At 49.2% G+C, this 17,643-nt stretch overlaps 1 protein-coding gene across 1 annotated transcript; it reads right to left on the bottom strand.

The window, feature by feature from the left end:
* Positions 1-2,887: 2,887 nt before the first annotated feature.
* Positions 2,888-12,429, bottom strand: HINFP (histone H4 transcription factor). The gene is given in 11 exon segments (XM_006152304.3): positions 2,888-4,060; positions 5,301-5,425; positions 5,513-5,651; positions 5,732-5,852; positions 5,937-6,014; positions 6,526-6,678; positions 6,861-6,972; positions 7,211-7,435; positions 7,437-7,465; positions 10,943-11,118; positions 12,362-12,429. Coding segments are annotated over 11 exon segments (1,608 nt in total). The 5' UTR covers positions 12,409-12,429; the 3' UTR covers positions 2,888-3,657.
* Positions 12,430-17,643: the final 5,214 nt, after the last annotated feature.

Here is a 17,643-nt window from a genome sequence, read left to right as displayed (position 1 = left end):
GGGCCAGCAGGTGGCGTGGTGGTTAAGGATGCTGGATTCCCACATAGCTGACCACAGCTGGAGTCCTGGACCTGGTACCATGCTTTCTCACTTTCTCTCTCTCTGATCAAATTAAAGATAAATAAATACATAAAGTAATTCTTTAAAATAAAGCTTTTTGTGGGGGCCAGCAGGCGGCATGGTGGTTAAAGACACTGGACTCCTACATGGCCAACCATGGTTCGAGTCTCAGACCTGGTGGCTTCCTTTCTCATTTTCCCTCCCTCCCTCCCTCTCCCTCTCTCTCCCTCTCTGGTCAAATTGGAAAATAATAATAAATAAAGTTAAAATAATTCTTAAAAAAAAAGGTTTTTGGGGAGGGCCAGCAGGTGGCGTGGTGAAGGGCGCTGAACTCCCACATGGTCAACCACGAATCAGTTCTGGACCTGGCGGCTTGCTTTCTCACTTTCCACCTCTCTACCACTCAAATATAAATAAATAAGTAAAGTTAAATAAAATAACTCCCCCCAAAAAAGTTTTTTAGGACCAGCAGATGGTGTAATGGTTATGTTGCTGGATTCCCACATGACTGACCAGTCTGAGTTTCAGACCTAGCGACTTGAAACTCCCACAGGGCACGCATACGTGTGTGTGTGCATGCGTGCCCAAAACCCCAAGAGGAGAATGGAGAAGGGATTATGGTGTGGCCATTCCCCGCGCCTCCCCACCACCACCACCAGGGTGATTTCTTGCTTTCTGTCTTGTCTCTGTTTCTCTGGTGAGTGCATGTGCCCTATAACAAAAATCTAAAAAATATCTTTTGGTTTTTTTTTTTCCAGTTTTTATTGCCAAGTGGTGCCTGTGCTCACCAGAGTACACGCACCCCTCCTCCCTGGAGGTACGGTCACACCACAATCCCTTTTCTCCTTTCCTTCCTGTCCGGATTTTGGGAAGGCATGCAGCATGTGGCCACTGGGGCCAGGATTCAAACCACGGTTATCCATGTGAGATCCGTTCTCAATGCACAGCTCTTGGCTGCTGTAACAGGGGAGCCGACCAGGGTTTAGAGAGCCCTTAGTCATCTGGGATTGGGCAGAAAGACCCTTTCCCAGGTGAAGACTTTCATGATCCCTTTCCCAGGTAATCCTGCCTCCTCCTATTTTGAATTTTCTAGATGTCCCCCAATAAGCTTCTATCATCCCTCAACTAGTCTCTCTCTATTGAACTCCCTCCAGAGCAGGTGTTTATTCGACTTCCTCTCCTTAGTACCTGTGCTTAGACCACAGCAGAACTCAGTAAATGGCTGACAGAGTGAAGAGAAGGTCCTCAGTTCATGTCTGGAGACCTCCCTGAGCACACCAGCACAGGAGTGCCCATGACCCATGGGCACTGGCAGAAGCTGGGGGTAGACCACGTTGAGACCCTTTTGGGGATGTTCTCTCGCATTCACCCATATAGGAAATAAACTTAATAAAAGGTCTAGAAATCAGGGCCAGTTGGTGGCACAGCGGTTAAGGTGGTAAGACACCACATGACCAAATGCATAGTTCCAGACCTGGTCCCAGCAGCTTGAAAGACACGCTGGGCATGAGTGCCTAAGTGCCCAAAATCCCAAGGAAAAATGCCCATGGGGGTGTTTTCTCACCTTGTCTCTTACGTGAGCACATGCACCCTCTGGCGAACTAAAACAAAGACCTAGAAATCTTCTTAGGGCAGTTTCCAGTCCCTCTAAGACTGCTGAAATTATTTCTCTGACTCTCTAGAGTGGCAGAGACCATGAGAATGGATACAGGGACTGACAGATGAACAGGCCTGAGCAGTGGTTCTTACTGCGGACATTTCAACCTGGGAATGTAATACATTCTTTCCTTCAGGAAAAAAAAGCACATTCTACCTTCATTTCTAGCTTAGTTCCTGAACCCCTTTAGCACTTGTTACTCCCTGGTAGGCCCCTCTATCCCCCTCCCCAGCTTCTGTCCCAGTCCCACCCACAGGTCTACCCGGGAGGCATTAGAACCCACTGGGTTCTAATGGAGGCCGAGAGTGAGCCCAGCTCTTGTCCACTCCACAGCACAGCACTGCTACTGCCCACTCATGCCAAATGCCCAGGGCCTCCATGGAGACAGCAGATGCTCTGAGAAGAAATGGAGAAGTCTCACCCAATGGAGGGACAACGTGACACTTAAAAACAAACTATTCTAGTAGTAAAAGGGAAATGAGCCTAATTATCCAGCTCTTCTGGATGGCTATTGCTCCTCCGTACCTAGCCCGCTGCCACCAAAATGAAGAAATGAGCAACAGGGCTGGCAGGTGGTGTGGTAATGAAGGGCACTGGACTCCCACATGGCCAACTACAGTTCAGGGCCCAGACCTGGTGGCTTGCTTTCTCACTTTCCCTCTATCTTGTCAAATTAAAATAAATAAAATAATTATTTAAAAAAATTTTTAAAAGCGGGATCAGCAGTTAGCATAATGGCTATGTCACTGAACTCCCACGTAGTCAACAGCAATTCGAGCCCCGGACCCGGTGGCTCAAACTCACACTGGGCGTGTGTGTGTGTGTGTGCGTGCGTGCCCAAGATCCTGAGAGGAGAATGGAGAAAGGATTGCGGTATGGCCATCCCCCCTGGGGGGTGATTTATTGCTGTCTCTCTGTCTCTATCTTTCTGGCAAGCAACCACACCCTATAACAAAAACCTCTCTAAATAAATAAATAAATAACATTTTAAAATTTTTTAAAAATTTAAAAAAGAGTAATACGGGTGGCAGATAGCATGGTGGTTAAGGAGCTGGACTCCCACATGGCAGACCATGATTCAAGCCCCAGACCTGACAGCCTATATTCTCTTTCCTTCTCTCGCTGGTCAAATTAAAAAATAATAAAATAATTCTTGGGGGAAAAAATGAGTCACAATCTACAAGTTTCTTTTATTACCAAAACCAACTGTAGCACACACTCTCAATACCATCCCTGAGGAAATCATGAAAGTCCTTGGGGTCTTAAGACAAACCCTTAGAAGAGAAATGGCTGCTTGGTTCTCAAAGCCTTGGCTGGTGGTGAGGAAAGGGACCAGTTATGTATCCTCCCTGGGCACAAGGATCCTGATGATGGGATAGAAGGGGGCTAGACGGTGGTGTGACAGCAAAACACAACACTCTGAGATGCTGACCCACGTGAAGACATTCCAATTGGCGTTTGGAGACCTCCCAGGGCACACCAGGAATGTGTACCCACGGGGGAGGCTGAGGCTGGGGTGGACGGCAACATCAAGACTGCTGGGGCACTGGCCCTTGCTCTTCCTCTCTGATGCTCTGGCTCATGGAAGAATAAATTTAAAACAACTTTTTCAAAGGAATGGAAATGAGTTGACTAAGGATTTCATCATGGTCCAGCATGTCTAGGGTTAGGGTTAAGCTGTGAACAGTCCTGGCAGCAAGAACAACATCCGAGATAGTCACCAAGACCCAGACTCGTCAGGATCCCTAAGACACGGTCTGGCAGAAAAGGAAGTCCTTAGAGTCTGCAGGGTGACACAGGTCCAGGCCACAGTGGACCATGCTGCTCTCAGCACCAACTCCTAAAGGCATCCATTGGCAAGGGCCGCCCACCAAGGGCACCGGCACCCACCTGGCTCAAGCCCCAGGCCCCGGGGCAGGAATGGGCAGGCTCTGCAGCCTTCACACCGTCTGGCCCTCGGGCTCTGCAGATATTCCTTGAAGTTGTTCCATGAGGCCCCCAGAGAGCGGCTCAGGGACTTCAGACAGCACATAGTAGACTACCTCCCGCTGGCCTTGGGTGTTGGTCTGATTCATTACATGGATGACAGGGCTGGCATTGTCCTGAGTAACTGAGAAGCCTGTCCCCTCCTCGCCTCTGCCCTCCTCTTCCTCTTCCATCCCATCCTCAGGTCCTGGCTCCCCTGGCACCGTTTCTATAATGATGCCCTGCAGGCTGCTCTCGATGAGTGCTGCTCCAAGGCCCGAGCCTTCCTGCGGCTGCCGCAGCAGCTGCTGCGTCAGCTCCACACTCTCGTAGCGCACCAGCTGCAGCCGCATGTAGCCATCTTCGTGCTCCTTGTACCTGGGGAGGGAGGAGAGTGGGCAGCAAGGCTGGGCGGGAGTGCGGCCACAGCCTGGAGACTGGCAAGCTGAGGAACAAATGTGAGGAGTGGAAGGAGGCCTAGGAGTCTAAGTGACTGGGTTGACAAAAAAAGTCTTTATTGGAATGTGGAGAACAGGCAGGAAGGAAGGAGCACTATTCAAAATGGAGAATTTGGGGGACCAGCAGTTAATGCAATGGCTATGTCATTGGATTCCCACATAGTGGACCGCGGTTCGCGTCCCGGACCCAGTGGCTTAAAACTCACGCTGGGCGCGTGTGCGTGCATGCCCAAGATCCCGAGAGGAGAATGGAGAAGAGATTGTGGCAAGGCCATCACCCCCAGGGAGTGATTTCTCGCTTTCTGTCTCTCTGTCTAGCGAGCGCATGTGCCCTATAGCAAAAACCTCTTTAAAAAAATTTAAAAAAGGAGAATTTGGGACCAGCAGATGGCATAATGGTTATGTTGCTGGACACCCACATAGTTGACAACAGTTCAAATCCCAGACCCAGTTGGTGGCTTAAACCTGATGCCAGCCACATGTACATGCATGCCCAAAATCCCAAGAGAAGACTTGGAGAAGGGACTGCAGTATGGCCGCCCGCACCGCCCCCCGGGGATGATTTCTCATTTTCTGTCTCTCCGGCACGTGCACGGGTCCTATAGCAAAAACCTCTCTAAAATAACAAAACCCAGAAAATTTTAGGTAGAAACCAAACCCAGTGCAAGATTGATCGACCATGGGTATTAGAAGGTGGGAGGTTAAGAGATTTGGAGAAGGCCAGAGAGTTGAAGAACAGGGTCCCTAGACTCCAGCTAAGTTCTAGCCAAAAGACTTCTGGCACCATTTTTTGGGTTTGGCACCATGCCTTGGATTAAAACTGAAAAAGGGGGGGCCAGCAGGTGGCAATGGTTGTTAAGGTGCTAGACTCCCACATGACAGAATGCAGTTCAAGTCCTGGACATGGGAGCTTGCTTCCTCATTTTCTCTCCACCCACCCCCACCCGACTCTGGTCACATTTAAAATAATAATAAATAAAATTAAAATTTTTAAAAATCTAAACAACTCTGGCCCCATCACAGTTCTCAGGGATCTCTGAGTCTAAATGAAAACAGTGGATACAAGTGCACCACCAAATAACAAGTATTAAACTTGACAAAACAGTATCCTAAAACGTTGTGTAAATCTGGGGGTGGTGGGGTGGAGGTGAGAGACATACCGGAAACGGGGGTGCCCTGAGGGCCACTTGAACTGGTGCTTCTTACGGAGATGAATGGTGAGGTTGTTGCCCCGCGTGAAGCATTTCTCACACACGTGACACTTGTACCTTGGCTCGGAGTCTCCCTGATGCGAGAGGGAGGGACAGGTGAGGCTGACTTCATCCTGGACTCGCTGACCCTTGTGCCCGCCCTGCCCGCCTGCCCCACTCACTTCGTGCACTTTGCGGTAGTGGGACTTGATAGAACAGGGGGATCGGGCAGTGAAGCTGCAGTTCTCAAAGTCACACCTGTAGGCTGGCTCCTTGCTGTGGGTATCCAAGTGCTTCTGGAGGTCAATCAGATTCTTGCAGCTGCCAGAACAGGTCAGGAAGGGTTGTAGGACATGGGGGCCCCCCGAAGAGGCTGTTTCCTGGCCCCTGGCTCCCCTTACCTGTAGTCACAACAGTCGCATTTAAAGGGCCGGTCCTCACTGTGGCGAAAGCGCATGTGGTTGCGGAGGGAGGAGGGCAGCGGGCAGGTCATGTCACACAGAGGGCACTTATAGTGATTCACTGGGAGGAGCAGAGAGCAGGCTGTGACTCGAGGACTGGGGCCTAGGTGGGCAGGGGCAGCAGCTGGGGCGCCAGGCCACTCACCGTGGTTGCGCATGTGGTCCCGCAGCAGCCGCTCTGTGGCAAACCTCTTGGAACAGTGAGAGCACTGGAAGCGCTGCTCTGGGGTGGGGCGGGCCAAAGAAAAAAGGGCTGTGGCAGGTGGCAGAGGAGCACAGAGAGGAGACCACCCCAGGCAGAAGGAGCCACCCAAGCAGAACAAGGGAGCTTAGGGAGCTGTGGAGAGACACGGTATCATGGGCAGAACATGGCACTTGGAGTCGAGAACCTGAGTTAGAATCCCAGCTTCCCCACTTACTAGCTGTGTGATCTCAGGTAAGTGATTTAACCTCTCTGAGCCTCAGCTTCCTCATCTGCAAAAAGGGGGATAAGAAGCCTACCTCATGGGGCTGTTGTGAGGATTCCCTGGGATGACTGATACAGTGCAGAGTAAGTGCTGAATCACAAGGTCTAGGACTCTGAGTCAGCAAAGAGCCTACTGGGAGGTGCCTGAGCCCAAAGGGAAAGGGAGCCAAGCTGCAGATCCCTTCAGTGGCTGCCTCCCCTGACAACCCGTCCCCAACCCCTCTAAGCAGGAAGTCTGTGCCCACCCCCTTCTCTTCAAACTGCTTACGATCCAATGAGGTCTGGCGACGAATGTGGTCTAAGAACTTGGTGTTGTTGGCAAACATGCCCCCGCAGGTGGGGCAGGCCACCACCTTCTCCTGGGTATGGCTGCGGAGGTGCTCTCGAAGCTTAAAGCGGTCCTTGAAGGTGCAGGTACAGCCTGGAAGGAAGGCTGGTCAGTCTCCCACCACTAACCCCCAAACCAGGCTGAGCCCACCCCCAAGTCTCTTCAGCCAGGAGCAAAACCATGCACTGCAGGACTGGTCCCATATCCCTGGCTGCCCCAGCCACTCAGCAGCCTCGGGGTTTCTTCCAGAGCCAGGAGTTAAGGAAAGGCCCTACCTTTCCAGCCACAGAGTGCTACATGGCTGTCCTTGCCAACAGCTTGGTATTCACAGCCCAGGCTGTGGGCTTCCACGTGCCGGTAGAACCACTCGGGATTGTCGAAAGAGCTCTGTGCCAAAGACAACTTGCAGTAAGGACTGAGGGTGGTAGACCCTTACCCTTATGTATCCAAAGGGGACTCCCTGCCACTCTCCCAAATTAACCTGGGTGGGGTTGGGAAGGAGATACCCAGAAACAGAGGACACTAGTAGGAACCTGGGACACACAGGCATCCCTGAAAGGTCAAGGTGTCCTGAGTGAAGACCCCCCCCTTCCTTCCGCTCCTACTGCTGGCACTGCCTGCTGACCTCACAGTGCTCCCACAGACACAGGAAGTGGTCGGGGATATCAGGAATGATGTTCCGGCTCTGGAAGTTCAGGATGCACGGGCTGAGGTCAGCCTGGCTTTGCAAGGCCTGCAGCCCCCACTGTTTCAGCTTGGTGTGGTAGCAGTGGAAGTAGACGTGGCGGATGAGGTCAGCAGAACTGTCCAGAGAACAAAAGCCGAACAGTGCCAAAAAAAAAAGCCCCCCCCCCCTGCCACAAACAGGAGAATTCTTCCTCTGCAGAAAAGGGTTAAGAAGGGAGAGTCTGACACTCTCTAAGGCTCAGCTCTCCTTCCACCTGCAGCACAAAGCAGGGGTGAGGAGGGCGGACTCTAACCAAACCACAAGGTGTTCGTTCAGCAAATGCTGGTAGTAATGACCATCAGTCGTGTGACCATCAAATTTTAAAAAATAAGTGAATAAATAAAGCTAAATAAAAATAATAATTTTTTTTTTTGGAGAGGTTTTTGCTATAGGGTGGTGTGCGCTTGCCAGACAGACAGAGAGACAGAGATACAGAAAGCGAGAAATCATCCCCCAGGGGGGGATGGCCACACCGCAATCCCTTCTCCTCCATTCTCCTCTCGGGATCTTGGGCACGCACACACACACGCCCAATGTGAGTTTTAAGCCACCGGGTCCAGGACTTGAACCATGGTCGACTACATGGGAGTCCAGCGACATAGCCATTACGCTAACTGCTGGTCCCAATAAAAAAAGAATTATTTTATTTAACTTTATTTACTTATTTTAATTTGACCAGAGAGGGAAAGAACAAGATAGAAAGGGGACGTGAGAAAGCAATGCCCCTAAACTGCCCTGCCACCTACTGGCCCCTAGTTAAAAAATCATTCTTAAAAAAAAAAATAAATAAATAAATAAATAAATAAAAGGGGGGAACCAGCAGTTAGCATAATGGCTATGTTGCTGGACTCCCACATAGTCGACCGTGGTTCGCATCCCGGACCCGGTGGCTTAAAACTCACGCCGGGCGCCTGTGCATGCGTGCCCAAGATCCCGAGAGGAGAATGGAGGAGAAGGGATTGTGGCGTGACTCCCCCAGGGGGGAGATTTCTCGCTTTCTATCTCTCTGTCTCTGTCTGTCTGGTGAGCACACGTGCCCTATAGCGGGGAAAAAAAAAAAAAACTCTCCAAAAGAAAAAAAGAAAGAAAGAAAGAAAATAGCCAGTGGGGCCTTCCTGGAGAAGGCAGATCTTAAGTTAAAAAGAGGGAAAGGGGGTTTCACAAGAAGTGAAAGGCAGCATCTTCCTCAGGGAGTGGCAGAAACTGAGCTGGAGGTGGTGCATGCCAACCACACTGCTGTCTCCGAATCTCTGGCACACACCTCCGCAGGCCGTCACCTCTGCCTAGACCACACTTCACCTGTTTATGGATTCTCGTCCTTCAGATCTTACCACACTTTCTGGGACATGCCCGTCTACATCCAATTACCCTTCTTCTAATACTTTTACAGTACTGTGGTCCTCCCACGCTCGCAGGACTTATCACTAGGTACAGTTTTGTATTTATAGATGTGATCATCTTTTTTGTTTTTAGATTTTTTTTTGCCGCAGGGCATGTGTGCATGCTGTAAAGAGACAGAGAGAAAGTGAAAGTGAGAAATCATCCCCCAGGAGGAATGATCTCCATTCTGTTGAGATTTTGGGTACCTGTACACACGGCATGTTTTTTAGGCCACTGGGTTTGGGACTTGAACTGTGGAGTCGGCCAAGTAGGATCTAGCACCTTAACCAACATGGCACCGGCTAGTACTAGATGTGTTAATTTGATTCACATTCTGACTGAAAGTTACATGAGGCCAAGGACTGGGATCCTTTGTACTTGTTACATTCCCAGCCCCTCCCCCCTAACTGGCTATTCTAATCCACTTACTATCTCTCTAGCGTCTCTTAAGAACTGTAACTGGGGGGAGCCAGCAGTTAGCGTAATGGCTATGTCGCTGGACTCCCACGTAGTTGACCGCAGTTCGCATCCTGGACCCGGTGGCTTAAAACTCACGCCAGGCCCGTGTGCGTGTGTGCCCAAGATCCTGAGAGGAGAATGGAGGAGAAGGGATTGTGGCGTGACCATCCCCCCTGGAGGGTGATTTCTTGCTTTCTATCTCTCTGTCTCTCTCTGTCTGACTGGCGAGTGCACGCACCCTATAGCGAAAAAAACCTCTCCAAAAAAAAAAAGAACCATAACTGGGACCAGCAGTTAGAGTTAGCGTAATGGCTATGTCGCTGGACTCCCACGTAGTTGACCGCAGTTCGCATCCTGGACCCGGTGGCTTAAAACTCAGGCATGGGGCATGTGCATGCGTGCCTAAGATCCCGAGAGGAGAATGGAGAAGGGACTGCGGCGTGGCCATCCCCTCTGGGGGGTGATTTCTTGCTTTCTATCTCTCTGTCTCTCTCTCTGGTGAGCACATGCGCCCTATAGCAAAAAACCTCTTTAAAAAAAAAAACCATAACCAAACTTTTTTTTAGGAATTAACTTTGTTTTTGTATTTCAGTTTTTGGTATCGGGCACGTATGCACACTACAGGCAGAGAAAGAGAGGGAAAGTAAGAAATCATCCCCTAGGGATTTAGACGTGCCACAATCCCTTGCCAGGCTCATATGCATAAGTGCCCAGAATGCCAAAGGAGGGGGAAATGGAGAAAGGCTTTGATGCGACTGTTGCTCCCAGGGTGCTTTCTTCCTCTTTCTCTCTGTCCCTTGGATGAGAGCACACACCCTCTGACAGAAAAAAAGAAAATCTTATTCTAGAAAGAATGGAGGCAGAGCTCCTTCCTCCACATCAAATTCTGTTTCAAGTCTGATGACTTCAAACTATAACTGATAGTTTCAGAAAGTAAACTATAGTATTTATATATGAAAGGTATTTAGGGGTCAAGGCCAGCAGGTGGCGTAGTTAAGGCACTGGACACTCCCACATGGCCAACCATGGTTCGAGTCCCAAACCTGGTGGCTTCCTTTCTCTCTCTCTCTCTCTCTCTGTCCCTGTCTCTTTCTGGTCAAATTAAAATAAATGAATAAATAAATAAAATTAAATTAAGTAATTAAAAATTTTTAAAAAGCTAGTACAAAAATAAAAGGAATTTAGGGGGTGATTTCAATTTCTAAACTGTCTTCTTTTCAGAAACAACTAAATTCTTGGGACAGTGGGTGGCATGGTGCTTAATGCAGTTGGATCCCCACGTGGCTGACTTTGTGGATTGAGTCCTGGTCCCTGTGACTTGAAAAACAGAGCGCATGCACATGTGTGCTCAAAATCCCAAGAGGATGTCGCTGGACTCCCAAATGGTTGATCGTAGTTCGAGTCCCAGACCCAGTGGCTTAAACTCATGCCAGGCGCGTGTGCATGTGTGCCCAAGATCCCAAGAGAATAGAAGAGAAGGGATTGCAGAGTGGCCATCCCCCCTGGAGGATGATTTCTCGGTTTCTGTCTCTCTCTGTCTTTCTGGCGTGCGCGCGCGCCCTATAGCAAAAACCTCTCAAAAAGAAAAAAAAAAATAGGTGTATTTAGTACATTTATACACACGTATACACACGTACTACATGCACACATGCAGAGAGGTCAAAAGAATGTTTGCAAAGAACTACAGTAACTGCCTCTAGGTGGTAGCATGGCAGGTTTATTTGCCATATCCTTACTGACTCTCCCACCTCCCCAAGAGCTCTCCCCAAGTCCCACAGCCTGTTCCCTTACCAAGTGGGTCATCCTCATCCTCGTCCCCGGAGCTGTGCAGGTGCTGCTGCAGGTGCTGAGTGACATGCTCGCAGAACTCCTCCATGGCGGAGCACACGAAAGAGCAGGACCCCCACTCACACTGCAGCCCCAAGTCCTCCTTCCGCGGAACTTTCCCAGGTGGCATGGCCTTCACCCTAGAGGAAGAGGAAGCAATCCACATCTGTAAGGATTCCACCAGGTGCTGCTGGGGCCAAACACTGCCAGGCACCTGCCTGAAGCCAGTGGGTGTTTTCCCAGTGACCTGAGAGAAATCCTGGCTTTTTCCAGTGTTCCTCAAACCCCTGCATGACATCAGTTGTTCCTGGGAATGGAAAACAAAAACTGACGCTACTGAGCAAGCGCCAGGCACTGAAACAACTGAACACTTCTGCAGACAGAGCAAGCTGCCAAGAAGCAGCGAGTCCTCCGAGACGCAGAATACTCAGGGTCAGGAGTAAACACGTCTTTGGACCAGAGTTCAAACCCAGACTCCACTGCTAGCCATCTACGAGCTGCTCAGCTTTGGCCAACAACCCTTCCTTCCGAACATTCTCATCTGCAAAATGGGGATAACCATACTTTGTGTACTTTTTGTTTTTCATTTCCCATTTACTGTATGCAGAGCACCATATTAGACATTTTATTTGCATTGTCACTTAATTACCAACACCACCCTATGAGATAGGTACTATTTTTAGCCTCACTTATAAAGACCTGAGGCTCAGAGGTTGGACTGACTCCAAAGTCCACATTCTTTGGAGCCCAAAAGTTCCTTACTTACATCATAAGTCCCCCAGACTTTCAAAATGACATTTCCTCAGCCTCTGCCCAGCCTATCCAACGGTTTCCTCCACCCTAACACCCTCACATCACACTTGAATGTAAGATTTTTTCTTTGTTTATACCGTACCTTGGTGAGTACACTACCCTAGGTATGTGTAGGCATGTAGTAAATATTTGTTGAAGAAAAATAAATACAAAGTTAGGAAGTTCTCTTGGGCTGGCCTCATAATGTAGTGGTTAAGGGAGCCAGACACCACCTGGCTTACTGCAGTTCAAATCCCAGCGCCTGCAGCTTGAAAACCATGTCAGGTGTGTGTGTGTGTGTGTGTGTGTGTGTGTGTGTGTGTGTGTGTATACATGTGTATATGTGTATACGTGTGTGTGTGTACACCTAAAATACAGATAGGAATGAATGGAGGAAAATGATCACAGCATGCTCATGCCTCACTAGAGGGTGTTCTCTCTCTCTTCACCTGGCTCTCTGTGGCCAGCACACCCGCCCTCCAGCAATTAAACACAACTGAAGTTCAGTTGTTAATATGGACACAAATGCAGAATTCTCCAACACTTCCACCAGAAGTTTAGATTCTGGAAGGGGGGATTAAAGAAATGTACCCTTTTAAACCAGCACCCAGTTCTGATGCAGGCAGTTCCAAGAGCATTCTTCTTCTTCTTCTTTTTTTTTTTTTTGACACAGAGTGCATGTGCTCGCTGGAGAAACAGAGACAGAGATCACTCCCCGGGTGGATGACCATGCAGCAATCCATTCTTTTCCATTCTCCTCCTGGGATTTTGGACATGCACGCACACATGTCCACTGTGATTTTCAAGCCGCTAAATCCAGGACCCAATCTGTGGTCAGCCATGTGGGAGCCTAGTGCCTTAACCACTATGCCATCTGCTGGCCCCCCAAAAGCATTCTTGGGAATAATGAAAGAATAATTTCAGGGCCAGGCAGTGACACAGTGGAGGAACATGACCTCTGTGGGGCTGGCCCACACATGAGGGTCCCAAGCTATCTGGGTGCATCAGACACATGCATCCCCACGACCCAGTTCTGCTGGAGGCTGGAGAGGATTGTTGGGGCCTTGTCGGGGCTGCTATTTCCCTAGTGGAAGAAATAAGTAAATAAACTTAAAGAACAGGGCTGGTCCTGAAGTCTACTGGTTAAGGAAGCAAGATTCCACCTGGCCAGCTACATGGTTCAGATCTCAGCCCTGGCAGCTTGAAAAACACAGTGACTGCATGGAGGGTGCGTTTCCCTTCTCCCTCTCTTTGGTGAGGGAGATGTGTAAGCGAAAGCTGGGGTGTGGGGAAGACACTCACGGCCGTGACTCTGCCCCGTGTGTCTCCTTCCCCTTATGGATTCTCACTGATCTTGTCATCATGCTATGATGCTGGGAAGGGAATAGAGGATTATTCCCTCTGGCCTACTTGAGATAGGTGGGAACTCTGAAAAAGGCCTTTACTATTAGGAAAAAAATAATTTAAAAAACAGAAAATACAGAAACAATAAAATCCTCATGTTCCCAAATCCAGGCTTCTGAAACTTTTTTTTTTTTTTTTTAAGAATTATTTCATTTAGGGAACCAGCAGTTAGCGTAATGGCTATGTCGCTGGACTCCCACGTAGTCGACTGCAGTTCGTGTCCTGGACCCGGTGGCTTAAAACTCACACCGAGCGCGTGTGCGTGCATGCCCAAGATCCCGAGAGGAGAATGGACGAGAAGGGATTGCGGCGTGACCATCCCCCCTGGGGGGTGATTTCTCACTTTCTGTCTCTATGTCTCTCTCTGTCTGTCTGGCGAGCGCACGCGCCCTATAGCAAAAACCTCTCCAAAAAAAAAAAAAAAGAATTATTTCATTTAACTTTATTATTTATTTTAGTTTAGTTTGACAGGAGGTGGGGGGGAGGGAGGGAATAGAGAGAGAAAGTGAGAAAGCAAGCCACCATGTCTAGGACTGGAACCGCGGTCAGCCATGTGGGAGTCCAGCACCCTTAACCACCACGCCACCTGCTGGCCCCGGCTTCTGAACCTATTATACCTAGTAAGCCTAACAGCCTTTTATCCTTAGTGAACCATCTGGTCATGTACACTCTGGGGTGTAGGTGGGTGTTGGCTGCCTGCAGACTAACATTTTCTCATGTTGGGGTGGGAAGCCTTCCTAAGCCAGACCTAATCCAAACCTCCTCTACCACCTACATTACGGGATGCAAGGCTTTTCTCAAACTGGTTTCAACTTACATCTCCAGGGTTTGGGTAAGGAAACAACACACATCGAGGGCCCCGTGGCGAGCCTGTTCCATGGTCACTTCATTTGATTTAAGAACGCCTGAATTCCAATCCCACACCAGGCTGCTTCTCTGGCTTCTTCGCCCACTCATTCATTCCCTCTTCCTCTCTATTTCAATCATCTTTGTCCCTGAACACACTACATTCTCTTAAAACTCCTTGCCTAGTGGGTCAGCAGGAGATGTGGTGATTAAGGTGCTGGATCCCACTTCGTCAACCCCATGGTTTAGATCCCAGATCCACCGGGTGCATTTATGCCTCGTGCGCAAAATTCCAAAAGAATTGAGAAAGGATTGTGGCATGGTCATCACTCTGGGGGATGATTTCTCACTTTCCCTCTCTCTGGTGATCAAACTTACCCTACGACAAAAATCTAAAAGAAAAAAATATATACTCCCTGCCTAGTAACTTCCACTCACCCTTCAAACCTATCTGACTCCCTGATGACCCGTTTTCCAACTCATACTGATAGAGCTGGAGCCTCCCAAGTCCTGCTTGCAGCAGCCTGCACACACCTTCACCAGTGCACTTGCTCCGACGCGATGGAGTGCCTGTCTCCCGTAGACTAGGAGTTCCTCAGGGCACACACCATCACATAGTCACCTCTCATTCCCGGTGTCAGCTCAGAGCTTTGTACAACCCAGGTGCTCAGTAAATACCAGGAAATAACCGCATTCCAGCCACCCTTACTAAACTGCCTCCTCTATGGCTGGCACAGTTGACACCATAAAACCTCAACCCTATTTTCATGCTGCCCATGGTCACTTGTGGTTGTTTTATATGTTCTATTCTTGTCTACCCAATTTAACTAGAAGCTACTTCTGACCAGGAACCATTCGCACCTGGTTGGGTCCCTACACCAGGTCAACTTTAGTGCTGAGCACGAGTATTCTACACAGACCTGCTGCTGGACTGGTGGGTAAGACTCAGGAGGCAGGCTAACCAGCTATCCAGAACACCCCAAAAGGCAAAGCTCCCCTGCCTCTCATTCACTGTCCCCCAACCTTCTTTAATTTCTCTCTCCTGTCCTGCTTGTTTCCAACCTGGGAAGGTGTAGGACAAAGTTAACTATGTCAGGTCATCATTCTTTCCTCCGTAGGCAAGAAATGCAAACAAAGCAACTAGTATACTGTATAGAGGGCACCAGGCTGTCAGAAGATGTGGGTTTGAGTTCCCAGTCTCAATGAATTTGCTCTACCTATGAAGTAAGTATCCACTATGAGAGATCTTCAAAAAGTTCGTGGGATGGGACCAGCAGGTAGCATAATGGCTTTATCACTGGACTCCCACATAGTCGACCGCAGTTCGCGTCCTGGACCCGGTGGCTTAAACTCATGCCAGGTGTGTGTGCGTGTGTGCCCAAGATCACGAGAGGAGAATGAAGAAGGGATTACGGCATGGGCATCCCCCCCGCGAGTGATTTCTCGCTTTCTCTCTCTCTGTCTGTCTCTGTCTGGCAAGTGCACTCGCCCTATAGCAAAAAAAACTCTAAAAAAAAAAAAAAGTTTGTGGGAAATGAGCATTACAAGAAAATGACGGAGCCGACAAGTGCCATGGCAATTAAGGCGCTAGACTCCCACATAGTCAACCATGGTTCAAGTCCTGGACCTGGAGGCTTGCTTTCTCATTTCCTCTCTCTGGTGAGTGCACTTGCCATATAGCAAGTTAAAATAATAATAATAATTTTAAAAACTAAAATTAAATAATCCTTTAAAAAGAAAAGAAAGAAAATTATGCATGGATTTCAAAAGTTTTTGCACCTGGGAACCAGCAGTTAGCATAATGGCTATGTCGCTGGACTCCCACGTAGTCGACCGCCATTCGTGTCCTGGACCTGGTGGCTTAAAACTCACGCCGGGCGCGTGTGCGTGCGTGCCCAAGATCCCGAGAGGAGAATGGAGGAGAAGGGATTGCGGCGTGACCATCCCCCCTGGGGGGTGATTTCTCTCTTTCTGTCTCTAATGTCTCTCTCTGTCTGTCTGGCAAGCGCACGCACCCTATAGTGAAAATCTCTCCAAAAAAAAAAAAAATTTTTTTTTGCACCTAAAATAAACTTGTACTTGAATCCCATTTTCCATGAACTTTTTGAAGTGGCCTCATGTATGACAAACACTCTTCCACATATTTTATATGTATAAAAACTCACTGATACAACAACCCTATTGAGTAAGGTATTGTTATCTCACTTCCCAGAGGATGAAATGGGCCCAAGGCACAATGCTAGAGGGTTTGGTTCCATTTTCCTCCTACATCTCTGCCTGTTTTACAGCCCAACTCATTCCCTCCCTCACACAGACACCAGGTCTCTATACACAATGCCCAGGGCATGTAGCACCAAGCAGTTATTTGCTGTAAGCGCCCAGAAAGTCTGGCCCACGCCTGTTCAGAACGTTCTGCCAGCGCTCTCGTACTAGGAGTTCCTGCAATGTTAGTGTAAATCTCTAACTTACTACCCAATTTTAGACAAACCACCTAGCTTCTCTGCATCTCTTTTCTTAAATGTAATCCAGCCAAGGGTACTGGATTCAATCGATCTGCTTACCGAGCTCCATCATTTACTAATGACAGAATTACTCAAGCCTCAGTTTCCGTGAAGCACAGGAATACTTCTACCTACCTCACTGCCTAAATTCAAGAATGAGGCGATATGGGAACCAGCAGTTAGCGTAAAGGCTATGTCGCTGGACTCCCACGTAGTCGACTGCGGTTCACGTCCCGGACCCGGTGGCTTAAAACTCATGCCGGGCGCGTGTGTGTGCATGCCCAAGATCCCAAGAGGAGAATGGACGAGAAGGGATTGCGGTGTGACCATGCCCCCTGGGGGGTGATTTCTCGCTTTCTGTCTCTATGTCTCTCTCTGTCTGTCTGGCGAGTGCACGCGCCCTACAGAGAAAATCTCTCCAAAAAAAAAAATTAAATTAAAAAAAAAAGAACGAGGCGATAATGGCTATTAAAGTGCTTAGCAGAACTCACTGCTAGAACACGTGTTAGCTATTAGCATCCTTGTTTCTTAGAGTGAGATGGTCTATGTAAGAATTCTGAAAAAATAAGGCCAACTTTTTTTTTTTTTTTTAAAGACTAACAAAAAGGGCAGCCTGAGGATTCCCATCACTTCTCAGGAGGAATCCTACGAAGCGATCAGCAAATAACTAAGAGTGTATACAGTAAAGCAAGGCACCGGATGAACTCAGGATGGAACTCGAGAAGAGGAGGGGCCTAGGTCCGAAACGCCCATGGACTCACAACGTGGACGAAGAGATAAAAACGTGTGAAAACGACCAAAACAAAGCGCCCGAGAAGGGCGAGGGGGACCGAGCAAAATCCTCGTGGGCAGGCGAAACGAGGAAGAGCTCCCTAAGCGGTGGGGTCCGGGCCGAGCCTCGAGAGACGGGAGGAATTCGAAGGACGGTGGCGGTCCCGGCCACACAATCTCTCATCCGCAGCCCCCCAGGCGTCCCCGAATCCTTCCTCCTGAGCGGGGCGGTGACCGAGTCTCGGTGGCGGCGAAGCCCCCAAACGAGAAAGCGGACAGGTTCGCGTCGGTATGGGAAGCCGAACAGGGCAGACCGCGTGTCCGCACCGCAGGACCAAGCCAGGAGGAGCC

The sequence above is a fragment of the Tupaia chinensis genome, unplaced genomic scaffold (genome assembly GCF_000334495.1).
Source record: "Tupaia chinensis unplaced genomic scaffold, TupChi_1.0 Scaffold000348_1, whole genome shotgun sequence".
Lineage (NCBI taxonomy): Eukaryota > Metazoa > Chordata > Mammalia > Scandentia > Tupaiidae > Tupaia > Tupaia belangeri.
The sequence above is the reverse complement of the archived record's forward strand: the minus strand, read 5'-3'. Positions and strand labels throughout refer to the sequence as shown.